Genomic DNA, 26,179 nt, shown 5'->3' with positions numbered 1-26,179 from the left:
TTTCCCAAGACAGATCGGAGCAAGTGTCATCACAATATAGGGCTGGATACTGAAGATGGAAACAACTCTTCGAAACAATGTAATTTCTCTGTGTGCGGTTGGTATCATGATATCATTAAGCCAATTCATCAGTCACCCCTCTCGTATATCAATTTGACCCCATCCTATCATCTCATCATGGGCAAGCAGCCCGCTGCTCATAAATCTCAAAGCCGCGCGAACAATATAATCCTCGACAAACGTCCTACCTCATGCCAAAATTGATACCAATCTCATCTCCGGTAACGACTCACCACCTTTCTCAGTTTCTCTTCAACAACACTTTGGAAAAATCAGGTGTGAGCTCCTCCAAACGGTCCTAAAACCCTCCATGATGATTCCTGAACAACACTGGATCATCACGTAGATAGTACACACACTTAAACCGCATAATAAACATCCATACTTACATCCTCCACAGTGTTAGCCCAACCTGGAAACCTCGCTTTCGCCCAAAGCGTGACCACATCACCAATTTTCAGGTTGCGAACAAATTCACCATTAGCAGTTTCTCGTCCTCTACCTTGAGCTTCTAGTTCGTCTGCTTCGAGACTTTCTGGATGTATATCATCGTTGAATCTCCATGTTATCTTATGATCCTCAAAAACCCTTGTTGCAGTTTTGTTTTTCTGGAGGATCTTGTTATCGGGGTTGAGTGCATGTACAAACATTTGTGGGTATTTGGTGGCCGGATTCGCGTCGTTTTCGCGATCATAGCTTGGGTTATTTTGAATATCGGGGAAGATTGTTTGTGTACTGCATTTAATCTCATTCGTCGAATCTCGTGTGTCGGAATCAGAGCTGGAGAGACGGAAAGAGGGGCTTTCAGGGGTGTGTTCTGCTGGGTTGACTGTTGTTAGATCTTGAAGATTGGATGTGTTATTGGTGCGAGCCTTGAAGAAACATGTTGAGTTACCTTTCCTCGTGGCATATGTTCTTTCCAGGCCAACGTCAAACCACGTGTATGATCCTCTGTATGTCCCTTTATCTGTACGTACACCTCCCCATCCTTGATCGTGACTTCTGAGATGAAATACGATTTTCTTGCAAGGGTGTTCCCCACGAATTTGTGATCTCTCCGCCCACTGGTTGAGGACTTCCTCTGTGGCATCTTGTGGGATTTCTCGATCTTTTGGCAAAGGCTTGGGTGTCTGTTTAGAAAACTTCCATTGATCTTCTGAATGTATTTCAAGAGATGAATCATTGTTGTTTCCCTGAGATGGAAGATAGCCGATGGGAAGGGTCCGTAAAAGAAATTTATTCTCTGATGGGCCACCAGCTCTGATGGTGACTTCTCGTCTACTGATGTTGGCGTTCTGGCCACCCTCTTCCTGACCGGGAAAGAAAAATCCTTTGGTTGTTGTATGGGGCCAATATTCGGATAAGTCAATAATGGCATCGATGAGCTCTAGAGGTAGCGGTGATTCTGGGCGTAGAGTGAAGAGGATATTTTTAACAGTGAGCACATCTTCTAAAGATGGCTGATATCTTTCGGAGTCATAAAATTGCATGTTGAGGGCTAGCTCTGATTCTTTGTTTTGGTCTGTTCCTGACATTATGTTGGAAATGGTATTGTAGAAATATTTCCCAAACTGAAGCATGTTTTTGTAGGTAAATCGGGTATTGAAGGTAGCAGGTTGTCATTGTGCCGGTTCAGCTGTGCCACAAATGAACGTCCAAGGCTGCTTCGTTGATGGATGTTGCCTCCATGACGTACCCACTTCAGGGGTCCGAGCATTAGCGTAAGGCTACAAGAGAGTTTAGATTGGGGAAAAAGCGCAAGGCTTCAGCCTTGTATGTACCCAGCTAGATGTCACGTTCTAGCACGCAATTGGCTGAAAGAGACAATGGTGCTATCTACCAGTAAAAGCTGCATTGTAAGCCAGTAGTGGCTGCTTTTGTTTTGACCGAAATCGCTGACAAAACAAAATTGCATATTAATTCTAAAATGTAAGTTGATTTCTCAAGCTTCAGTAAAACAATGATTTCTTTTTAATCTACAAACCATCAAAGATGAATACTGCCAGGAGTCTTATCGCAACTGCGAGAACAGGTGTGAGGAGTACGAAAGCTGTTCCAAGACTTTGGACAAGACAATTGGCCTTTCAAGCTATCACCCCTCTCCAAACATCCTCACAAAATATCTCAAGATCCTACCATGGGTCTGGCTCACGAAATGCTACTCAGGCGTCATTGGCAGAGGCTTCTAATCCGGCAATGGCATTCCCTTGTCTAGATGCTCTCGAAACCAAGTCTGCGACTCTAGAAGCTCGATCCCTTTCAAGTGGCCCAGAACCATCTTATACTAGCGGAGTAACACTTAAATTTCACTGCGACGATCCTTTATTGCTTGACTGGGGGGGAGTCTTGCGAGAATTCGACATTGCCTATGAATCATGGGGTGAAATGAACGCAGACAAGTCGAATGTCATTTTACTGCACACTGGATTGTCTGCATCTTCACATGCACATTCAACAGAAGCGAATCCTAAGCCAGGATGGTGGGAAAAGTTTATAGGTCCGGATAAAAGTCTTGATACGAATAAATATCATATCATATGCACGAATGTTATTGGAGGATGTTATGGTTCGACGGGACCCTCGACAATCGACCCAGCAGACGGAAAACGATATGCGACGAGATTCCCAATTCTTACCATGGAGGACATGGTGCGGGCACAGTTTCGACTACTCGATGGATTAGGAGTCACGAAACTATATGCGAGTGTTGGTTCGAGTATGGGCGGTATGCAATCATTGGCTGCCGGAGTTCTGTTTCCTGAACGAGTTGGTCGAGTGGCCAGTATTTCTGGATGTGCACGAAGCCACCCTTATAGCATTGCAATGCGCCATACTCAACGGCAAGTGTTGATGATGGACAAGAATTGGAATCGAGGATTTTACTACGATCATATTCCCCCTCACGCAGGCATGAAACTTGCGCGTGAAATTGCAACTGTAACATACCGTTCGGGACCTGAATGGGAGTTAAGATTTGGTCGACGAAGAGCAGATCCAAGCAAGCAACCTGCCTTGTGTCCAGACTTTCTTATCGAGACTTATCTAGATCATGCAGGCGAGAAATTTTGTTTGGAGTACGATCCAAATAGTCTTCTATATGTCAGCAAAGCTATGGATCTCTTTGACCTTGGAGCGACAAATCAACTGGCGGCTTCATCACGAAGAGCAGACCATTTAGCCCGCAAGGGAACTGGGGCTGAATCTGAATCTTCTCTTGGAGATGCAGCTTGCAGCCTTACCCTCCCAGATAGCCCATACCAGGAACAGCCAGAAGCAAATGGGACAACAGATATCAATACACCCATTGAGCCATCTTCAGGCCCCCCTGCGGACTTGGTATCTGGGATGAAAGCCATGAAAGATCATCCTACTCTAGTTATGGGCATTTCTAGCGATATCTTGTTCCCTGCATGGCAGCAAAGAGAGATTGCTGACACGCTGAGAAAGGCAGGGAATACCAAAGTAAGTCATGTTGAGCTTGGAGAAGACGTGAGCCAATTTGGACATGATACATTCCTATTGGATGTAGAACATGTCGGCGGGCCATTGAAGGAGTTCTTGGGTTGAGTGAGATACTGCACATGCACATATCTTCAAAGCCCAAGTGTATATCACGAATGAGACGAAGCATGGCTTGATGGCGTTTGTGGAGCTGTAAAAAGTGGCGTACATATTATATTTTTGGAGACTAGATATCCCACGTACCTATCAATTCCCATGTGTCAGACATTCTTCACCGTCCACGTCGTCCTGCCACTTCTCAATGTATTCACAAACTTATCCAATCCACTAATCCAATTTTACTACCAAAAAACTCTTCATTTTTCTTCATCGGGGTTGTCCGACCCCAGTCTAGGCTCACATTATCCCGCCCTTAGCTTCGGACGAGATCCTAGTACCAGCATACATCAATCCAATCACAAACTTCCCTTTCACGAACTCTGCTTGTCGGATGGATCCACTATGCACCTTGTGCCCCACTATTTGATAAATGGAGGCTTATCAAAAAAGTTCAAGTAATCTGAATTCCCATGATTGATTCTCTTCTTTTTCTTTTGCTCTTCACTGAATCTCTGGTGCATACGACGTCGGTCAATGAACCAGATAAGATAATTATCACAGTGAGCGACTTGAAGTCTTTGCGCTCACAATTTACAACGGTGGAGGAGTAGAAAGACTTATTAATTAATTTGCGTATTGGGAAAATCGACTTTGCGATAAGCCGACCATAACTAGTACCAACCCCTCATTCGATCAACGTCATTACTACCCAAACTACCACCTTTCGTCAAATCAAGTACGGGAAATCCTTTTCACCACCAATCGTGGATCTGCAATCGAGAATCGGACTCTTAGAAGACACCTTTCATTCAGACTCGGACTCAGACGTCAATTCTGAATATCAAGACGAGGGCCAGGGTCAATTGGAATTCGATACAGAAAGAGTCGGGAAAGACAACATGAGTTCCAAAATGGGAAATAATGTTAAAGTTGCCGGAGTAGAGACCAATGTCAATGCTTTGGAAGGGGACAGACATACAAAATCCAGCGATGGCGCTCAGGGCAGTGGAAGCTTTGGTATGGCCAGCGATAGAGCCACGGGTGATCAAGTCGATGGAGAGATTTTGGAACATGCCATTGAAAACTTGGAGACCAAAAATAAAAAGTGGTGGGCTTATTTGCTCACAAGAGACTTCTGGATTGTCTTAATTCTTGGGTAAGTTTTTCTGCTTCCGCTGTTTTGGCATGAGATGGCGACGAGTCCATATGATGTTTTGCAACTTATAAAGTATTTGCTACTTCAGAGCCTGGGAGACCAAGCCATGAGACAACTAACACCATTGCCCTGAAAAAGATTTCTCACGTCTTATCTTATGCCAATCAATGTTAGCATATTTTTTCAAATCTAACCTATTCGTTTAACAGACAAATTCTTTCACTTTGCATCACGGCTACCAATACATTCACTACACTCCTTGCGAATAAGGGAACCTCGATCCCAGCCTTTCAGACTCTCTTCAATTACATCGTGCTGTGCGCTATCTACACGACTTACACCATCTACAAGTATGGATGGAGAGATTATTTCAAGCTTCTCTGGGTAGATGGCTGGAAGTATGTCATCTTGTCCTTCATGGATGTTGAGGGAAATTATTTCACAGTTTTGGCTTATCGATGGAGTACGTATTCCTGATTTCTCACAAATATATTGTGTAAAGTTACTAACATCCTACAGCCAATGTCCTCAGCGCTCAACTCATCAACTTTTGGTCCATCGTTTGCGTTGTAATCGTCTCGTTCATATTCCTCGGTGTTCGATACAAGTGGCTCCAAGTCATTTCCATTCTCGTTTGCTGTGGTGGTATGGGTATTCTTCTTGCATCTGATCATATCACTGGTTCCAATGGAGGCAACCCACCTACCATGTTGAAGGGTGATCTTTTTGCATTAGCAGGCGCTACCCTTTACGGTCTTTCAAACGTTTTTGAAGAATGGTTCGTTTCTAAACGGCCTATGTACGAAGTCCTAGGCATGCTTGGTCTCTTCGGTATCATCATCAACGGTATCACAGCTGCCATATTTGATCGTCACTCTTTCCAAAACGCCGTCTGGGACGGCCAAGTCGGAGGTTATATTGTTGGATACACACTCGCTCTTGCACTTTTCTATACCCTAGCTCCTATTATCCTACGAATGGCATCTGCGGCATTCTTCGACATCTCGCTTCTCACGGCCAATTTCTGGGGTGTGGTTATTGGTATCAATGTTTTCGGATACACCATCTACTATTTGTATCCAATCGCATTTGTGTTGATTATCCTAGGATTGTTCGTCTATTTCCTTTCGGGAAGCATGTTGGGAGATGCGGTCAAACCATGGTTGGGCAAGGATCAACAGGCTGGTGTTGCGGGTGTAGGAACGGCAAAGTTAAAGGCTATTAATGAAGCGAAGAGAGAGGGTCTACTTAATTCTGGACAGGGAATGGCTTGATTGTGCGTGGGAATCTAGGTTAATATTTAATGAATGGTTGTTCTTGCGAGATGAATAGGATAGGGTAGGATAGAATACGATACGATATAATGATGCTAAGAGAAAGCATAGATTCGCTATTATCTAAGAAGAAGAATCTATCTGAATACCTATCTACTGTACAATTTTATACCAGAACATGTGACATGACAGCTAGCTATATATACCATAACAATGAGAGTACCACTCACTCACTCACTCACTCCCTGCCAAACAAGCATCTCATCTGATTTTTAGCACCTGCCTACCTACTAGGTAGATACCTTTAACATGCATAACATACAATCCCGCGAGCCACACAAAAGAACACATACATAACCAACTAGCAGGAGCAGGAAGGACAGTTAGACAGATATCGTAGATGGACAAAAATACACGCATATCTCACTATACAATCCATACAATCTATCCATAAAATCTATCCAAAATAACAATAAACCCACTTCAAGATCAGGCTCTAGTGTATCGTTAGTGTATCCTCAGAGTATCCTCGTTACAGTATCCTCATCACAATACCCATCGCAGTATCCTCATCACAGTATCCTCATCACAGTATCCTCGTCACGGGAATCCTCGTCACAGTCCTAGTATCTATTACAATATCCTTATTACAATTCTAATACCTATTGTAATATTCTTATCATATTTCAAGTACTCACCACAGTCCCAATACTCACCACAATCCCAATACTCACCGCAGTCCCAATACTCACCACAGTCCCAATACTCACCACAGTCCCAATACTCACCACAATACTCATAACAACCAGTCCATTTCGATTCTCGATTCTCGCTTGCAAGCAAAAAGGGGGGGGGGGGGGGGGGGGAGTGGGGGGTTATCGACTACTGAGTTTATTAGCTTGTTAGCTTGTTAGTTTATTAGCTGCGTATTATGTGGTGTGTATTGTGTAGTATATGCTATGTGCTATATATTATATATCTTATATTATATATTATATATTTTATATCTTATATATTTTATATCTTATATTACATATTTTATATTATATATCTTATATTATATATCTTATATTATATATTTTATATTATATGTTTTATATTATATATCTTATATTATATATTTTATATTATATGTTTTATATTATATATCTTATATTATATAAATTAACTGTAATATATGTAATAAGCTTAACCGAGATAGACGGGATAGATTAACTAAAATAGACGGGATGGAATAGAATGACAATATATCTTATATCTATCTATCTACTTATCTACCTATTCGAGCTTCATAGTACATATCTATACATACATATAGATATATAACTCATACTACTCGAGTACATATATGCCTTTACGATTAATTCACTATTGACCAAGTACCTATACCTACCTACCTACCTATATACAATACAATATCAACACATCATCAACACGCTATAACTTCCCCTCCATCCATCCACACATTCAATCAAAGATCACAAAGTAACAAAAACAAACTGTACAATACCTATACAACAACAAAAAACACCATCGTCATAGTCAGAATTGCTTTAAAATATATCGATTCCAGAATTCTCATGGAAGAGAGACTATCTAACTTTCCAACCCACAACACACTAATTACGCACTATGACACTCTATATCTGTATGTATCAATCCATCCATCTTCAAATTTCATTGATCCATCCCATTTCATACAAGATAATTCTCGAGTTTTCAAAGGCCATAACTATTCAATATGATGACATGCCATGCCAGACCACACTGTGCATTCAGTGTTGTGTTCCTCTCGCTCCCAAATCTTCCAATCCAATCCAATCTGTACGCACGTGGAAAAAATCCGCCCACCCCATACCCAATGCAACCACACAATCCCCAAACAAGCCTGTCCATGCCATGCCATACCCCCACAACCAGACCATCCATGGTCCATGAGTAGAGTTGATACCACTCATATGTCACTAAAAACGCCCAATGATATCCCACCATCCAGGAGGTCAATCATATTCCATAAAACAAACTAATCCATCCTATCTAAAAAATGAAAAAAGGAGAAATCCATCCACGGGTGTTGAAGATGTATGTATCCAGACTTTAAAGTCAAAGAATAATAAGCAAGAAGTGAGACACGCTGGAATGTAATATTCCCCTGCCATGAATAACAAAAGAGATGAAACAAGAAAAAAAGCTGTCGTGAGAGAGGAGCTGGGCAGGCTCTCTTGGGTATCAAAGCAGCCCGATGCAAGATAATATGATGTTGATATGTATGTATGTATGATATGCACCAGGCGGAAAATAGAAAGAAAATAAATGGACCCATATGCTTGTAAACTGTGATGTCAAGAAAAGTTGAGTCTCGGTGTAAGCGAATAACCGTCGCAATGCAGTTAAAAACGATAAATAATTCATGAATGAAAAAAAAAAGGCAGGCAAATGTCGTAATCGTGGCTCGTGTATTGGTATGAATACCAGTAGAATCATAGTGGTAGGTGATAGTGTTGAGTGGCGAAATTTGATCAGCCGACAAGAGTCATCGCTCTAGGCATACTTCTTGACCCATGATGGATTGAGCCAGCCAACCTTGTCAAATGCTTGCCAAAGTTTGCTAGCCTTGTTGACATCAATCTTACATGCCTGTTGAGCATCTGTCTTTCTGAACTCCTTCCCGACTCTCAATGCTTCGATTCTTTTCATAAAGATTCGGCGTTTGGATGTAAGATAAGTTGCACAATCAAGACGAAGATTGGCTGCAAGAGAGACCTCGTCCGGATGGAGAAGATGGACATTTGGATCACTGCGGAGATCAATTGGGGCACCCTTCCAATCCACTTTCAATGAATTGGGTTTATTAGGAAGACTGGTAATTGGTGGACAGTAGTCTGGAAGGTTCTCAAAATCCTTATCTTCCCGAGCAACTCGCTTGACATCGGGACCAGGGGTTGTCGAGGATACTGTACGTACACCTCGAGGTGTCTGGGTAGGTCGAGGAGGGCGTACTGTCTTTGTGACTCTCGTAGCAGTGTTGCCTAAAACTCTTGTGCTTCTTCCCACGGCAGGGGCAATATTTGTCCATCGTCTTGCACCAGATTGTAACTCTCGATCTCTCCTTAGATAAACCATCTCCCTTCGTAACCACAGAGCCGGATCCTTTGACATAATCTTAACAACTTGTGATTTGAATTCGAGAGCGAGCTCGTACTCATCGCGGCGTGGAGGGGAGGCTTCTCGGAACATGCTAGCTTTCCTGGCTGCAACATGCCCATCGACTACACGGTGTGTAACGAGAGGATCATCATTGTCTGCGAAGAGGGATGATTGAGTGGCAGATGTACTTTGATTGTCGGAAAGTGGGTATAGGATTGGATCGGTAATTGCTTGTGAACCAGCGGGCTCTTCTGGTGACCGAGCCTTGGTCTCTGGAGACACAGGTGGCGATATGGGAAACGTCGCACCGACGATTGAATGTAATTTTCGCATCTTGGAATCCATTGTGAATGGCAGGCACGAATGTGTAAAGTTATCGAGAGGAAGTGGCTCTGGAGGTGACATAAGCGTACTGGCGAGATCAAGCTTATTCTTACGTTCCATACTCATGGGGCGAGAAGATGCTGCACGAATTGGTTTGATGGATTGAGTTGAGTGTGTCGAAGTGGAGATTGTTGAATTGATGAATGGTTTTGTAGTAATTGGTGAGTGTCTAAAATCGAAGGTAGTAGAAGGTTGCCGGATCGAGGTGAATGTTTTGTCATCCATAATCGTTTGTTCGTTGCCCCGCGCCACTCTAGGTCTAGCAAGCAAATGGAAATCGGATATCCCGCTTCTTAAATCCGTGGAAATGATTTTTGTGCCAAAGAGAAAGTCCGGGGATTGAGACAGATATATCGTAGATATCGTCAAGAAGGCTGTGTATATGTAAGTGTTGCGTCGTGTTGGTCAGCTGAGGATTAGGCTGGAAAGTTCTTTGTGTTTGATCCCAATTCAATGCAAAGCGGTGATCTACCTTGCTTAGGTATTGAAAATGGGATTTCAATTGCGGTATGGCGGGGTATTGCGTTATTGTTGTTGGTGAATGTAGAGAGGAATGCAAGCAATTGTGAATCAAATACACAGTAGATGGCAATGATTTGAGTTGAGATATGTATGTATGTGTGCTTGATGAGGAGGAGTTAAATAACAAGAAGCAAGCAATGGGAGAAAACGAATTGCATGTGCGAGAGAGAGAGAGAGATAGAGGGAGGGAGGGGGAGGAGATGAACAATAAGTATAATAAATATGGCCTGGTATGGTATGGTATGGTATGGTATGGTATGGTATGGTATGGTATGGTATGGTATGGTACCCTTCTTTTTGAATGGAAAAAGGAGGGAGGTGTGAGAAGAAGTATAAAGAGTGTGTGTAGTGTGTGTAGTGTGTATGGAGTGTGTATGAATATGGATGGAGGCGGATGACTCTAACCAGTCATTCCATTCCAAAATACGCAGCGGACGGTTCGTAGGCTGCCACGAGGTGATCAATTCAACTGGTCATGCACTAATAAGCGCAATTGGAAGATGGTACTTTGGTAAAGGTATGGAGGGTGTTATCCTAGTTCTTGGGTGTGAGGATTATCAAGTTTTAGTATTCTTGATAAAAATAATAATAATGATGACGGTGATGGTGATGGTGGTGATGATGATGATAATGATAACAATAATAATAAAATAATAATAATAATAATAATAAAAACCAAAATGAAAATAGAAATAGAAATAGAAATAGAATTCCAATTCCAATTCCAATAAGATTAATGAAATCTCTGGTAACGGCGGGGACAGAGACAAGAGATAATATAATCATCAAATCATGACCAAAAAAAGGAGGTACCTAGGTAGGTTGTGAATGCTGTTTTAGAGTGAATTTGCTTCTTGGTCAGGTCAGGCAGCGGTTAGACTTGGATGTTTCTTAGACGGATTTCCACCATGCTGATTGGTGCCAATGGGTCTTGATCTTTGTTGGTCTTGCCCGATTCTTTCTTCTTTTTTTCTTTTTTCTTTCTTTTCTTTTGGCTCACCTACCTGGGATTCTTTGTTTTGGTTTGGAGTGACGGTAGCTGTGTCTGCGTGTACTAGTGAAGGAGGCGGGCAGTCCCGGGAAGCGTGGGTGGTATACGGAGTAGGTAGTAAGAAGAAGAAGAGGTACATGCGTCCTCTTTTCAATAGTACAAGATGCGTCGGTGCTAGAGAGGTAGATTGCATTGCTAGATTGCTAGAGCGAGATACCTTGATACCGATACCTTGATACCGATACCTTGATCCCTTTCTGCTGCTTGCCTTTTTCTCTTTGTTCAGGTAGAAGTTACCAGAAGGATACTACAGTTCATCAATTGGCCAATCATATCGTGATGTGATGATACAATGTTCCAACCATTCGTCAGCGAGATATATTGACAGGCAAAATGAGAATAAAAATAAATATAAAAATAAATACAACTGTCGAGTGAGATATGGAGTAGCTCACTTGGTCGGTGAGAACTTGATAGAAGGGGGGGACGAGATAAAAGATGGATGGCAATTACTGGACTCACCCTCATCGTCGTACCTAGGGGCTCATACTCATCCTCATCCTCATCCTCATACTCACACGCACGCACTCTGATACTCACCACTCAATTGTCTCATTGTGATGGATACAAATCAATCAATTGATAAGTCAAACTCTCATTAGACTCCATGAGATCATCTACCGATATCTTATTGCTTCGGGGACTCCAATTGAGAATTGCCCTGGAGCCCTCTTTTTTCTGTCTTTCCGTTCATGGATGGAGACGGTGGCAGACCTTCAGATGAGTTGGGTTGGCCCAAAAGACAATTGAAACGTGTGGTTGGTCAATATGGATGGATGGGTTGGTCGAATGAAAGAGGCGAAAGAAGTGAAGGAAGATGTGTAACAGAAGATGTGACTCACCTGGAGGGAACGAGGGAACTTGGAAGAAGTTCATGGTTGGGTTTAGCTTGGTGGGATAAGTAATTCATTGGTTCATTAATTGGCTGGTGAGATGATACATGATACTACATTGGGTTTAGTCTCGAGGTCAGGCTGACATCTGAACGCACTAAGGAAATGCACCAGGAAATGCACCAGGGAAATGCACCCAAATCGGAAAATAAAAGATTGGAAATTATGGGAAATTCATCTTCTTGGGCCGGTTATCTTATTTTTGGGTTTGGGGTCATCAGAGAGGTTGAGTGAGTGAGGGAGTGAGAATGTGTGACAGATGGATTGAAGCGGCGGCCGCGGATAAATTTATGCAATTGTATATTTACACCTATCTACCTAGGTATCTGGGTATACACCTCCAGCTGGGCAAATGTTGGTAGAAGAAGAGAAATGAAAAGGCACAATTGCATAAGTGGGAATTAACCAAAATAATGCTTAGATGATACTACTGCCGCTGCTGCTGCTGCTGCTGCTTCTTGCTCGTGCGTGCTTGATTGCTTGCGTGCTTGGCTTGGATGTGTTTGCCCATGGTGAAGATGTGATTGATGCTTGGTGAAGATGCTTGATGAAGATGCATGTGGGGAAAGCCGATACTCTATCACATCTTACATGAGGCTTCACTTCATTCATTCATTCATCATGAAGAAATCGTGAATAACAACTCAATTCATCTCAATTGGAAAACAATGGTCTCAATCATCATCCAATTCATTCTCATCATTCGTATACGTATCAATTTGACTCCATCATCAACTTACATTCTCACTCAATTGGTCCAAGACATCCCATCATTCGAAATCAAGAGTGTCCAAAGTCTTGATTCCATTCATGCAATTTTGAATGTGTCTCGTCTATCTCTCCTCATGGTCGCCAATGGCCTCCTCAGTCCTCACCTCCTCTCCACTCTATCTTACTTCGCCTCAATTGACTTTATCCTGTTCTAGAACTATGATAGATATATGTTTTGTCTTGCCTTGCCTTGCCTTGCCTTCCATTGCGTTGCTTTCCGTTGCTTTCCTTCGCCTCCCTTTCCTTTCCTTTCCTCTCCTGTCCGGTCCGGTCCTTTCACAACTCAACAAGCATAATCATCTCCAGTTTCATTACAACCATACTCCGTAACTCCACATCATCCTCAACCCAATTCGCAATTGAGTTTTGACAAATGTCTCTCCCCCTCCTCTTCTACCCTCTTCTACTTTATCCCACAACTTACAAGCCTCCCTCATTTCCATTCTTCAACGTGTTTCAACCTTACAGCACTTTCCAAGCACCCGAACCAACTAGTGAGTTCATCCTTTGACCATCGTTCGTACACGTGTTTCCACCCCATTCCCAATCATCTCCGACTAGCCATCGACCTACATCTACCTAACCCTCCTTTCTCTCGATATCCGAAAGCCCAATGATGCACATACGAGAGTCCTCTGTAAACAACTGGACTTTCGCAATTGGCATCTCTCTCATGTCATGTCCCATCATCTCCAAATCATCATGACGTACCCCACTCTTCTACAGGAACTTAATCACTTGTGGTGTACAACACAGTACTTTCCTACCGTGCTTGAGTAGCATCGCTTCTCTTTATTGGTGACAAATGCGCGCTTCTTTGCTCTGGGGTGGAGAATGCTGTACTATTCGTCTCGTACATGCAGTTTGAATGTATCATGAATCTGCTATCTACACACCCCCTTTCTTGCGTGCTCTTCTCATTAACTTTGGTCGAGGATGGAGAGAACTTGGTGCGATTTGGATAAGCTTGACTATAGATAGATGTACTCGAGACTAGGGAGGTACGAATCATGAGTTTGAGGAAGAAGGTTCTCATGAATTGATCATCCGTCCCTTTGAATCTACCATGCAAGGTTTAAATCCCCTTCCCACCCCCCCTTCCTCACCAATTAAAGGGTCATCTGCACCTCCAATTATGTCTCTTCAATTCATGAATCAAGAATCTATTCTTGCTAATATCTTAAATCAACGCAGAGACCATCATCCCTATCATCACATGCAAAGATTGCGATCCCATCTTGTCTCACCACCCCACCATCCCATTCTATCGCCCCGATCATATGATATGATACAAAGTCATCACCTCACCACCATGATCACCTCACCCCTTCTACGAAGTCATAGCACATCTCCAACTAACTTTCTTCCTCTTCCTCTTCCCAATCTCCCAATCTGTCCAATGTCTCCAATTCTCGCCTCCCTCGCCTTCGTATTCCCGTCCTCCTATCCCGTATCCCCCAACCCCTCTTTCTCCTCCCCGAACCCATCCGAAAAGGACTGAAACATGCACCTCTCAAAGCATCTAAATGAAACAACCCAAACCCCAAACACAACCCAAACCATCACAAAAGCATCTCCATGCATACATTACCCATTCACCCAGTTGCACATCCCACTTCCTCCATCCATTCTTAGTTCGCCCGCTGCAACCTGCACAGAAGCATAAACACGACATCTCTTCCCATGCACGTCCAGTAGATCCAGTATACATGGCATGCATATATCAGCTTTGCATATCGTAGGTAGCTAGGTCAGATTCCTATCGCCATCCATCTCCTTCCCGTAGGTAGCCTTCTACGCTTACATTATCTACGATCTATCTCTCGGAACTTAATTCCCTCGTATGTAATCATAATCCATCGATAGACAATGAAGTTCAATCTTCACATCCTCAATCTTCACATCCTCAATCATCTCATCTCATCTCATCCCATCCCATCCCCTCCCGATTTCGTAACATACCTCGTACTCCGTATACTCGTAATCATATCATAGCATCACACAGCATCACACACAATACCACACCATCCCCCCATACCAAGCTGAACATTCATTCCCCATCTAAACCCACCCAAACCAACCCCCCCAAAAGATCACACGTACTTACCCCGAAACATTCCTAGAGTATATGGTAGGTATCATCTACTATCATTTCCAAAACACTCATAGATAGATACCATTATACCATTATACCATTATACCATTATACCATTATACCATTATACCATTATACCATTATACCATTATACCATTATACCATTATACCATTATACCATTATACCATTATACCATCTCCTTTTAAACACCTACCTACCTACTCATCCATCCATCCATCCATCCATCAATCAATCAATCAATCCATCCATCTAAACAACCCATCTAAACAACCCAAAAAATCTCCAAACTGTAAACTCCCAAAATTTCAATCCCCAATCCCCAATCCCAATCCCATTTCCAATCCCAATCCCCGCCGCAAACGCCCACCAACCCAAACCAAACCAATCTTGGAACCCTCCAGGGCTACCTACCAAACCAAAGCCAAGCTGACAGCCATCCCATCCCACCCAGCCACGCTCGCCACGCTCGCCACGCTTATCGATAAGAACAAATAGAGGGGTAATTTTCTAATTTTCTAATCGCATAGAGGGGTAACTTTTCTAAATGCCCCCCCCCAGCAAAAATCGAGAAATGTTTGTTTGATAAGGAAAAGTGACGGGGATGGCTTGTCTATTGTGAGGCTTGTTTTGTCTAGGGAGTATACGGAGTACCTAGTATGCATGGATTGGTGAATGGGTGGATAGTTAGGTTGGATAGTTGGGTTAGATAGATAGATGAGGAAAAGGTAAAGTAAAGGAAAGAAAAAGTTGGAAGGACTGGAAATAGAAATGGATTTGGAATGGAATTGGAATTAGAACTGCAGGTGGATTTGGAATGGAAAAGTGGATATATTTTTTCTTTTTCATGAGCTAATGAATAGGTGTTATCGAATTTTTGAAAATGTTCAAGTTTTGAGAATGATGAGAGAGGTGAGCAGAGAGGAAGGAAGCGGTCAAGAAAGATGTTGGTTAGTTGATTAGTTACGAGTAGTTGATGAGTTAATTATTTAATTACCTAGTAACTATCTAATTAACCCCCTTCTATTTCTTTCTCGTCACTTGATGAAGAGAAATAAATAAGTAGGTACGTAGATGAACTGATTGATCGATTGTATGTTCATTTCTTCATTTCTCCATTCATTCATTCATTCATTCATTCATTCATTCATTCATTCATTCATTCATTCATTCATTCATTCATTTGACTAGCTAGTATTTGATTGTAAAGACGCAGCTCGCGCTGTTTATAAAATTTCTGGATTTTGAGAGCGGGTGGTTTCATAGTTTCATAGTGGATTGATCATCTTCTTTATCATCTAGATAGATAGATGCTTACCACAATATTATATTTTGAACCTGCAAAATGAGAAGAGGAGGGTTTATAGCAAGCTTTAGTATGTCCATGATGGATTTATGCGTTCTTGCGATGAAATGAATTGAGATTAAACAGGTCTTTCAGGGTGGAATTCATATGTTTCGTCGCTTGTGTATGTATCGTCAACCTAGGGAGGGAGGTGTATATGTGTTTATATTATTAGAAGTCTAAATTCATATCCCAATTCCCAATTCCCAATTCCCGATATATGTATACCAATTTCTAATTTAGAAAGAATCTTGACCACCAAGATTGCTTCTTATGCTCGTTCATAGAATTAATCACATTTACCCTCGCAGTTTGAAGTGAGAACTCAATATGAAATAGAGTCTATGAAAGTTCAGAAGCTATAGTTGGAAGGGGATACAATGAGAGAGAATATGTATATAATTCCAAGTTCATATCACATCATCTCTATTCTGGATATTCCTTTAAATTCATGTGGATATTACAATCAATTAGTCAAGTCAAATCATTGATATCAAGTCACCAAAAAGTCCATCAAAATTGCAAAATAAAAGGAAAAATCGTTTAATTCAAAACACTTACCACGAAGAGCAAGATTCGCAGTCTACTACAACAAAAGAAAGCTGGAAGAAATTACCATTGTATTTGCACCTTCGTCCTCATCCTCTCTCGCCCTCTTCTCACTCTCCTTGCATCCCCCGCACACCTTGTTCTGGCGAACAATGTCCTGATGGTAGTAAGGACAAGTGGTGGGTTGGATGTTGGAGCGGCGAGCGAGGTTGCATCTGTCAACCCAGAAACTGGGATGGCCGCAGCTGGAAACGGTTTTGATGGATTTGCACATTTTTGGTTGAGTTGTTAGTTTGTGTGTGTAAGTGTGGTGTGTGTGTGTGTATGTATGTGTATGTGTTCTAGGGAATGAAGAGGAAGACTGAATAGGGTTATTGAGGGCATGTATATACCTTCGAGAGAGGTGTTGTTGAGGAGTTGTTCTGAGATTTTTAAGATTTTGTGGGAGTGGAGTTGTTCATTCTTCCACTTAACAGAACGTATAGTCTGTTTCTCTTTGTTGTATAATCTATCTGGAGTTATGAAACTATTTGAATGACTATCCGAAGTACATTCTGGAATGTAATTTGAGTTTAGGTCAAGGTCTTATGGATGTGGATGTAGCGACAGAACTATCGGAAGCTGATAGATTCAGTTATGCTTCCCCTTGTCCAAATTTTGGGTTCAGTGAACTCAGGAAACTTCTAGAGAGGAAGAATAGCCATTGATAATGTTTAGTTCGCAGAGATCATGATAATCGTGCCTGTAGACCTGTCCTCCTTCTGATAGAGAGTGAGTATAGGAATATCAAGAATTACATTTAGCCAGATTCTCAAAACCACACTCTGAGAAGAACCTCAATTTTACAAAAAAACAATGTCATTTAGAGAGACAAGAACATGAATGAAAGAATAAAGAATATATATCCCTCTCATAAAGAAGTATAGAACAGAGACTATTCAGTCTTATTTATTATTATTAGTTATTTTTCTTTGTCTTCCTTTCTCTCTCATCTCAAAGAAAGAATACTACTTCTCATTTCGATTATTCTTATCTATTCTATAGTACTTCATATGAAATTTTCAACTTAAAATGTTTTCGAAATTCGAAATTCACTAGTTAATATTTTAATATAACTTATAATAAAAGAAATAGAATTAAAAAAAAAATATTAATATTAAAAGTAAATTATTAATAAAATCCTGAAAGGAAGTTGATTTTTTCCTTGAAACTCTCAGTCTTGCTAAGCTACAGCCTATTCTAACCCTTCCAGGTATTTCACGTACGATCTCTCGATATTACTCACGGTAGCCTACTAGGCTACAGTACATCTGAGACGCGGGGCGACTGTGAGCATTCGATGACAATATCGATCCACATTTCTGTATAATATACAACTAGTCATACCAGCTGTATCCAAAGTAGGTGTAAATGTAACAACCGTACGCGTCCATGACGATCAAATGGAACTAGCATTGCCGGTTCCACTCGGCATGAATATAGGAGATAGACTTCTATCTGCGCAACCTTGAATAAAAACCCTTGGAGAGCCTTGCTTTTGACGTCTGCCAAGTATGTTCTAATGTCCATAAAGTGAGAAAAGTTGTCTCACGAGAGCCATGTCTAAACGTATTCGAATCTTGAGAGGTGTAGAGGGGAAGAAAATGATACCCCCCCTCCCCCTCTTTCCACGTGAAATGTGTAGAAAGGGCAGATCTGCGCTTATTAATGAGTAATATGATGACCGCATTTCCACTCCAGATCCTTCACATCCTTATATATATGTACAACATTATGTAAAATCATATATAACCAGTCTCTGCTGTGTACACCCATTCCCGACCTCATTACTATTAGCCTCTCCCACAGCTAATCCGTTCTCATCATGCGCATTGATGAGTAATTGCCCGTGACTCACTTCCTCTTCGTCGCCCTCGCACTCACAACCTGAATCTTCCTCGCTCGATTTCAGCACTATTACCATTTCCTCATCAAAACCAACCCAGATTTTCTTTTCCAGATCCTCTCTCATCTTCCTCTTCTCGGTATCATTGGATGTTCTCCCTTCCCTTTCTCGACCTCCATTGCCATTTTGCCTTTCTCTCCCCTCGCCAACCCTCACACTCCTTTCTACCCTTAAGCCCTCTCCCTTCTTAAACAAACCTGGTTCCAATTCCCAAACCCTTAATTCTCCTCCCCTTTCACTAACACTCACTGCCTTACCCCTACTGGTAATACTTGCGAAACTAATCGAGCTTGTATGTCCAAATAGTTTTTGGGGAGAGGAAAGAGCAAGCGAGGTATGTGTACTGGTGCAGAGATAGAGAGAAAGTGTGTTATCTGGATGTGTGGCCAGAATATAGGGGTGTGCGTAGGAGAGAGATGTTGGACGTGGGAGAGAAGCGCGTGGGGCAGATGAAGTTAGGGGTTGAAAGCCAGAGGGGAAGGAAGAGGTTAGGCGGGAGTTTGTTAGGGTTGGGAGCTCGAGTGAGGAGAGAGTGAAGTGAAGTTCCTGAATTGAGATGGTGTGTCCGCTTAGGTAGGTTGGGAGGGTGTAAACGACTGAGGCGATAATAGTGGATGAGGTGAGACGGATGGATAGGGATAGTGGTGGCCACGAAGAATGTGATTTGAGAGATGTCAAGAGATGCGGACGGATTGGGGTTTCCACATTCTCCTGTATATTGGTGATCTTGTCCTTATCTTCAGACTCTTGCATTGGCCCGACAGGACTAAGCGTATAGAACGAAAGGAGCTGCCTTTCCGTGATGCTCAATATGTATGGATGTGCGTAAGCTATAGCGCTTAACATCCCGTTACTGCTCGGCGGATGCCTGTAATTTTTCACAAATATCTTGTTTTCCACATCGAGTACCCAAGTTCCCCAGCCTCCGTCTTCAAATCCTACCACAATCCCTAATCTCCCTTTCTCCCCATCTTGTTCATCGACGGCTAAACAAGTAGGTATTCCCTCGTCCAATCCACACGTCGTAACCAATTTCCTTTCCTTAAGACCCCAAGCCTTCAAACCCTCCATCTCACCGACCGTAATTACCACTCCTCCTGCTAACCTTACCAATATAGTCGGTACGTTTCCTCTCTCCGAAATTTCGAGCTCTTTAACCTCACATGCACCCCTCGCCCAATTATGCCTCAGTTTATACTGCCTCTTCCAATTGGTCTCTCTCCCATCACCTCTATTTCTCAACCCTTCCTCATCCAACCATCTACTCCTCCTCGAACTAAACCGAAACCTTTCTTCATTCTCAGATTTATTCCTACTCCCTTCTCCCCCCAGTTCTCCCGTACTTCTTTCTTTGTTCGATTTCTCTCTGCTCTTAATCCCCGGGATGCGCAATGCGCGTGGTAACACAAATCGAGAATAATATAATGATTTCCATAGTTGAGAATCGTGAGTAAGAGTATAGAAGTGTTGGGAAACAGAGTGGCAGGATAGGAGAGTCTCAATTGGTAGATGATGAAGGATACGGATGAGAAGTTCGGAGGACAGATGAGAAATGTGATCGCGTTTATTCCGTGGGAGGCAATGTTTCTTCGTTATGGGTAGATCATTTTGAGACGTACTTGATCTTCGGCGTTTGGCCATGGTGTACTATGAAACTTTCCAAAAGGGAAACCGTAGGGCAAAATCTAATACACCTCTCTACTTGAGTACTTTGTCAGTACCTACCTATGTATCTCAATATTTGCCCTCGCGCTTCGTCTTATCAATTTTGATATACAGGGATTAATGCAAAGGAACGCGGAAGCTAACTTATCGCCGACCCACCACTAAAATTCACGTGCGTGTCCAAATCTGGGGCCGAGGCTGAGGATCGAAATTAAGCTCCAACCCCCCTTTGCGACGGCATATCCAAATCCAACCTTCACTCACTACCAACAAGCGCGTTTCATCTTCATTCTCTCCACAAAATCTCTTCAGTTACATCGATCATCTTATCTCATGAATAGATCTCAATCATGGACTCCCTAAAAAGTGTGCGGGAGAAGGTCCCTAACGCGCTACACCTCTATTCCGACTTCATCCTCAAAAATCAATCTTCCGTCACCCAAATCGAATCGGCTTTGCGCTCTCTGACATATATAATACCCGGTCGATTTCGGGATGCCGAACTCGCATCTGAATCTCTACATTCCTCTATTCAGTTACTCTCACTTTATCATGATACCCTTCTCTCTCGCGCCCTATCCAAACTCCCCGGTATGCCCAGACAAAATGCACATAATCGATATACCAAATATTGGGTCAAGGGCAATCGGATGTATAGAAGAATTGCCATGTTACTGAGTATGATACAGTATACCGAGTTATTATGGGAGATGATGGCCAAGAGGAAAGGAGAGAAGATGAGATGGAGAGTGGTAGTATTTCTTGAATTCATCAAGGCAATCTGTAAACTCCTACTTCTAAGAATCACCAAAGGACGACCACTTGTTACACCACCTCTTCCCGAACGTGATATCATACCCGAGGAATCACTTACGGAAACCGAGGAAATACCCCCTTGGCTCGATACCGATGACACGGCAGCCATGCGAGAAGAAGAGAAGCTCCGCAAGAAACGCGAGGGAAAAGAATACAAATTAAAGAGAACGGGCTTAACACTTCCAAATCTTCCAAATCCAAGCGATGTCACAAATTATCTACTTTCCAAAGTTCTCGTTGCCGACGATATCAAAGCGCCAATCTCGCTTCTTAACCCCCTTACTCTACCTTCTCAATATGCAGAATACATGCACATTCTTCAACCCGTCATCTATGCCATTGCTCTCTCCTATTACCGCAAGAATCCTAAGTCCTGGAAACCTTGGGCTATAGGCCTCAGCATTGAATATGCTGCACGCCAGCTCCGCAGCGAGAATTATAGAACTACTCCTCTTGAGAAAGAACAGTGGAACAAGAGAGGCTGGGCAATGGGATGGTGGGCCTTACGAGGTGCTTTCTATGAAAACGTTACGAAGGGATTCTTGCACAGAACAAGTAACCGTTTGCCAAGTTTTATTGGGGGTGTGGTCGAGGATTATTTGTGGTTGTGGGATGAGTATTACTTTAGTACAAGTCAGGATTAAGGCAGTGAGCTAAAGTGTAAGAGGGATCCCGGATTTTGCTCGGATTATAGAGGAGACGGATCAGGGAGACGGAAAATTTAATCATCAATATATCAAACTTCTACGTTGTTTTAGCACTAGGAGCTTGAAGGCGTCGGGTCTAATCTGGAGAAATGAGACTGGTACGGAATGAATGCATATTTACACCTATTATGGAAGACGAAGAGCAGAGAAGAAGACTCTGGGGTTTGAAAAGGGAGTTTGGGGAATAAATGCTAGTATACCGATAGATATTTTTGTAATTACGATAATGAGATTTTTGTTCATCCGCGGACTTTTGACGTGGAACCCTGCTGTGAACTTGAAGAACATCCTCTTTGTGGATAATGGCATTAATATACCCCCAAGCCTCACAACAATAATATCGCAATCGACGATACGATGCGGTGTTCGATGATGCTGGAGTCAGAATCGGGGAAATTGTATCGAGATGCAGAGAACAAGGAGTGTGAGCTATAAGGTCAATCACAATATATCATTATACATCACAAGTCCTTTCAAGGACGCTCCGCTCGCAATGTAGATGCAGGAAAGAGTGTACCTACCATACCCTCTCATCTGTGCATCGGTACTAAAACCATAACTATCGACGCCCTTCGAATTTCTTTCGCAAAGATGCACCATCATCTTCCATGAGAATAACATCTCCGGAAAATAAACTACCATTCGAAAGAGGTAATGAGTTCAAAGCGTGCTCCTCGCTCTGCGGTAGCAAGGTAGCAAGGAGGGAAGAATATGGGGAGCGTGCCTGCTGGCTCCGTTGTCTTTTTCTAAATCGAATAGGTATCTGGTGGTCTAACTTAAATCGAATGTGCAATTGAACACCTGTGTTTTGTTCTGGTTGTTCGGGAGTATGGATACTACTCGTTTATTAACTCCAGCCCTAATACTAGATCCTCCTCTCCTCTAATCTAACTCATCGCCCTGGTATTCACTCTCCATCATCCCTTCGATACCATCCAAACCAAACCAAACCAAGTCCCAACAGCACCACCACCCTACCACCAAATTCCAAAATTCCCATCTAGCATGCCATCCCAACCCAACCCATCCATGATTCACTCCTCACCTATCCATTCATAAAATCCACCCTTCGAAAGAAAAGAATTAAGAACACCTACAACACCACAACCCCTCCAAAATACAGATCCAAGCATCCAAGCATCCTCATGCTCCTCTCACACCCCAAAAATCAAATCAAACACAGCAAACCTACAACTCCAGACTCCAGCAACCTCTCCACCAGGGGAATGAACATCCTACATCATGCATCATGCATCCTCCATCCTCCATCCCCATCTGCACAAATCTCACAAACCTCACAAAATACCTATCACCACATATCACCATGTCACCACAACCCCAATTGTCTCTGCGATGTCCTCTCACTCGGTCATATGTCCTCTCACTCGATCACACACACACACACGCGAGAAAACTATCACTTGCCACTTATTCAACCAATACTCAACCAATGCTCAACCAATGCCCAAAAGATGCCTTGCGACTCCTACCTAGGTAGTCGTAATGAATATATCAACTTGAATTTGGAACACTTAACTGCCGCCAAACATGATCCATCTCCGCACCCATCTACTGTTCATGAAAAGGCAACACAGAAAGTAGCAGAGCAAGAGAGCTGGCAAGCTGGCAAGCAAGCAAGCAAAAAAGCAAAAAAAGCAAAAAAGCACAAAAGCCAGCCAACCAACTTCCCTCCCAGAAATCCATATCGCTAGCAACAAATACAACGCTGGTCTTTGCCACCTACTTTGCTAAAAGAGGTTTTAATCATAGTCAAAGCCTGGATGTAATGAGGAAATAGATGTAGAATGACGTATCCAAGTAAGTCATAGGCAGATTACTAGATATATATGGAATGCCTCGAATGATTTGTAGTACACCCTCTACATGGCTAGCATAATGTAATTCATTCAAGTCTAGGCTTAAGGTCAGGAACCTGAGAACACTGATAGACCACTGTATTTCAAGACCTTCAAGCTGGCATATCACCGAGATCCTGTTGGCAGACCTTTTGCAGGACTTTGATTCACGAGCCATTGAACTAAGAATATTTGGCATGATGACACTTTCACTTTTGCTTGCCAGGTTGGAAGAGAACAAGTTATTGAAAGAAGAATTAAATTATGGTATCTGATGCCTAAAGGCTTACACTACAAAGCATTGCATCTATGCGCTATCCTGAGAAACAGGTGCTCCATGCGCACCATGTTCAGCCTCCAACTCCTACTTCAAACAATCGTTTTTTGTGCCATCAGCAACGATAAAGGCAACATTGCACCATTTGAAAGCTAGATATCTATTAAACATATTAGTATATGAGTTGCAGATAAAACCACATAAAGTATGCTGATAGCAAAAGTGCCTCAGGTGAAAGATGAAAAGTCTACGTTGTCTTCCGCATTAGACACAAGTCTATCGGATTTAGCATGGAATGTTTTTTGCATCATCGACAAATGGATGATTATCCATTTCAATCTGAACAAGAGAAAAGTTTGTAATTACCTGATTAGTATATGCCGAAAGTTGGAGTGTAAATTGTGCTAGAAGTTCTATGAATCCCAATATTAGTATTATGTTCAAGGATCTGTATCAATTGATGTTGAAGAATAGTTCAACCAAAGTACTATCAGGTAATCGAACCAGTTTATTCGTCATTGTTGATCTGTATTTGATAGTACATGTTTTGTTCATCACTGTACTTTGGTTGAACCCGTTGTTGAGCAAGAAGATAGGATATAACGTACAGTTGATGTGCCATCGCATGGTGGGATCGTGGAAATGTTGGTAGCAATAACAAACCGAAGTTGGTGCATCCGTGAATTGATGGCACGAGTGTATAGAAGTCCATTTGCTGATCTGCAAAACAATTAGTATCCCGTATTTGTAACAAAAGGTCAAATACAAGAAGAATTGTGCAACGATTATCAGAAAGTCCGTTTGGTTAAGACAGGTTAATCACCACGGGAGCAAAAGCTCATTGGTAAGATAGGGGCGACACGATGTTCATCATAGAATGATTGCAGAGGGGAAATAAAAATTGAGGGAGCTTACCATTGATTGAAGAGTCCTCCTACCACGGTTTGTGGTAGAGGACGATTGTGTCGTTGTGTATTTAAGTTTTCTGTTGGAGAAAAAAAAAATCAAATTTGAATTGAAGAAGAGCTTGAGCACAGGAAAAAGTTAAGCGAAAAAGTGGTTAGCGCCGGTAGGTTCCATTAGTATCACATGAACAAAATCAAATGTAGGCACCCCTGCAATCGTTCTTGGCTTCAATCCGAGGTACGTACATAAGAAATAAATTAAAGCCAGCCGAAGCAAGCTTTTAGAACCCTGTAATTGTTGAACTTCCCTTCAAGATAACTTGGCTCCTTGGTTAATTCGGTACTCTCGTCTTATATCCTTATTAGATATTTGTTTCACGTAGTGAAGCCCAAAAATGTTCAAACTCATAGTAAAATATGCTAATTCGAAAGCTAACCATACGATAACAAAGATGTAAGGATTGCTCGTAGAAATCTTTGGCGTTGTTTTGATCCATTTTCAAGATCAAATTTGTTGTGAACCCGACTCTAAAGAAACAATGAAATCCTCTCCCTGAATGCCAGAACGCCCATTATTGTGAAAATATGCCAAGCTAAACACATGGCCTTGAATTTGATATGCCATCAATTACATGGTAAGTTCCTTTCATGTAGATGCCCAGATGAATGACGAAATGTTCCGACGCCTTTTCCATCCCCTCTTTTACTTGCTATGCATGAAATCCATCCCGTTTACCCAGACTGACGGTAACCGTACTCAAATCATGAGCTAAAAAGTACCAACTCTCGCAGGCCAGCCAGCTTGCGCCCTTGAAATCGCAAAAGTACGCCAAATGCGATAAATGATTGCAAAAATACAAGGGATCATAAAGAAAGTCCATAAAAAACACCATGCCAAATGCGTCCCTCCCTTTGCCAGCTTCTGCTGCAACTCCCACAATTGCAACAACGCGATGGGGAATCTTATGATCGTGAACACCCCGCTACAAAAATGTAAAATGCAACCTGATGCAGCACCGTTGGACTCCCCGTTGATGAACCCTAGTACAAGATAAAATCGAAGACATCACTCTACCATACATGATAGGTGCAAATAACTAATCGCAGCAAACAAACTCCTACAAATGACCGACTACATTGTTACACCTGTAACTCTCAGCACATGCAGTGATTCCCATCGT

At 42.2% G+C, this 26,179-nt stretch overlaps 9 protein-coding genes across 9 annotated transcripts; 4 read left to right on the top strand and 5 right to left on the bottom strand.

Annotated features, from left to right (window-relative positions):
- Window positions 1–419: 419 nt before the first annotated feature.
- Window positions 420–1,595, bottom strand: EAE98_004805 (uncharacterized protein; the record flags this gene model as incomplete). Its single annotated transcript, XM_038952426.1, has 2 exons — window positions 420–877; window positions 956–1,595. 2 exons carry the CDS (start codon window positions 1,593–1,595, stop codon window positions 420–422), a joined length of 1,098 nt encoding a protein of 365 aa, XP_038811076.1.
- A 457-nt stretch (window positions 1,596–2,052) lies between these two features.
- On the top strand, window positions 2,053–3,627 carry EAE98_004804 (uncharacterized protein; the record flags this gene model as incomplete). The annotated part of the gene is made up of 1 exon (XM_038952425.1): window positions 2,053–3,627. One exon carries the CDS (start codon window positions 2,053–2,055, stop codon window positions 3,625–3,627), a length of 1,575 nt encoding a protein of 524 aa, XP_038811075.1.
- A 477-nt stretch (window positions 3,628–4,104) lies between these two features.
- EAE98_004803 (uncharacterized protein) lies at window positions 4,105–6,209 on the top strand. The gene is made up of 3 exons (XM_038952424.1): window positions 4,105–4,777; window positions 4,987–5,240; window positions 5,297–6,209. The coding sequence occupies exons 1-3, from the start codon at window positions 4,521–4,523 to the stop codon at window positions 6,049–6,051; spliced, it is 1,266 nt and encodes a 421-aa protein (XP_038811074.1). The 5' UTR covers window positions 4,105–4,520; the 3' UTR covers window positions 6,052–6,209.
- Window positions 6,210–8,592: 2,383 nt separating this feature from the next.
- Window positions 8,593–9,807, bottom strand: EAE98_004802 (uncharacterized protein; the record flags this gene model as incomplete). The annotated part of the gene is made up of 1 exon (XM_038952423.1): window positions 8,593–9,807. The coding sequence occupies one exon, from the start codon at window positions 9,805–9,807 to the stop codon at window positions 8,593–8,595; it is 1,215 nt and encodes a 404-aa protein (XP_038811073.1).
- A 1,160-nt stretch (window positions 9,808–10,967) lies between these two features.
- On the bottom strand, window positions 10,968–11,288 carry EAE98_004801 (uncharacterized protein; the record flags this gene model as incomplete). The annotated part of the gene is made up of 2 exons (XM_038952422.1): window positions 10,968–11,108; window positions 11,160–11,288. 2 exons carry the CDS (start codon window positions 11,286–11,288, stop codon window positions 10,968–10,970), a joined length of 270 nt encoding a protein of 89 aa, XP_038811072.1.
- Window positions 11,289–11,847: 559 nt separating this feature from the next.
- On the top strand, window positions 11,848–12,282 carry EAE98_004800 (uncharacterized protein; the record flags this gene model as incomplete). The annotated part of the gene is made up of 2 exons (XM_038952421.1): window positions 11,848–12,056; window positions 12,117–12,282. 2 exons carry the CDS (start codon window positions 11,848–11,850, stop codon window positions 12,280–12,282), a joined length of 375 nt encoding a protein of 124 aa, XP_038811071.1.
- Window positions 12,283–16,688: 4,406 nt separating this feature from the next.
- Window positions 16,689–17,101, bottom strand: EAE98_004799 (uncharacterized protein; the record flags this gene model as incomplete). The annotated part of the gene is made up of 2 exons (XM_038952420.1): window positions 16,689–16,709; window positions 16,895–17,101. 2 exons carry the CDS (start codon window positions 17,099–17,101, stop codon window positions 16,689–16,691), a joined length of 228 nt encoding a protein of 75 aa, XP_038811070.1.
- A 1,497-nt stretch (window positions 17,102–18,598) lies between these two features.
- On the bottom strand, window positions 18,599–20,413 carry EAE98_004798 (uncharacterized protein; the record flags this gene model as incomplete). Its single annotated transcript, XM_038952419.1, has 1 exon — window positions 18,599–20,413. The coding sequence occupies one exon, from the start codon at window positions 20,411–20,413 to the stop codon at window positions 18,599–18,601; it is 1,815 nt and encodes a 604-aa protein (XP_038811069.1).
- Window positions 20,414–20,787: 374 nt separating this feature from the next.
- Window positions 20,788–21,897, top strand: EAE98_004797 (uncharacterized protein; the record flags this gene model as incomplete). The annotated part of the gene is made up of 1 exon (XM_038952418.1): window positions 20,788–21,897. One exon carries the CDS (start codon window positions 20,788–20,790, stop codon window positions 21,895–21,897), a length of 1,110 nt encoding a protein of 369 aa, XP_038811068.1.
- Window positions 21,898–26,179: the final 4,282 nt, after the last annotated feature.

Source organism: Botrytis deweyae (assembly GCF_014898535.1).
Source record: "Botrytis deweyae strain B1 chromosome Unknown BDEW_009, whole genome shotgun sequence".
In the NCBI taxonomy this organism is placed as follows: Eukaryota; Fungi; Ascomycota; class Leotiomycetes; order Helotiales; family Sclerotiniaceae; genus Botrytis; species Botrytis deweyae.
This window is presented reverse-complemented; position numbering and strand designations above follow the sequence as displayed.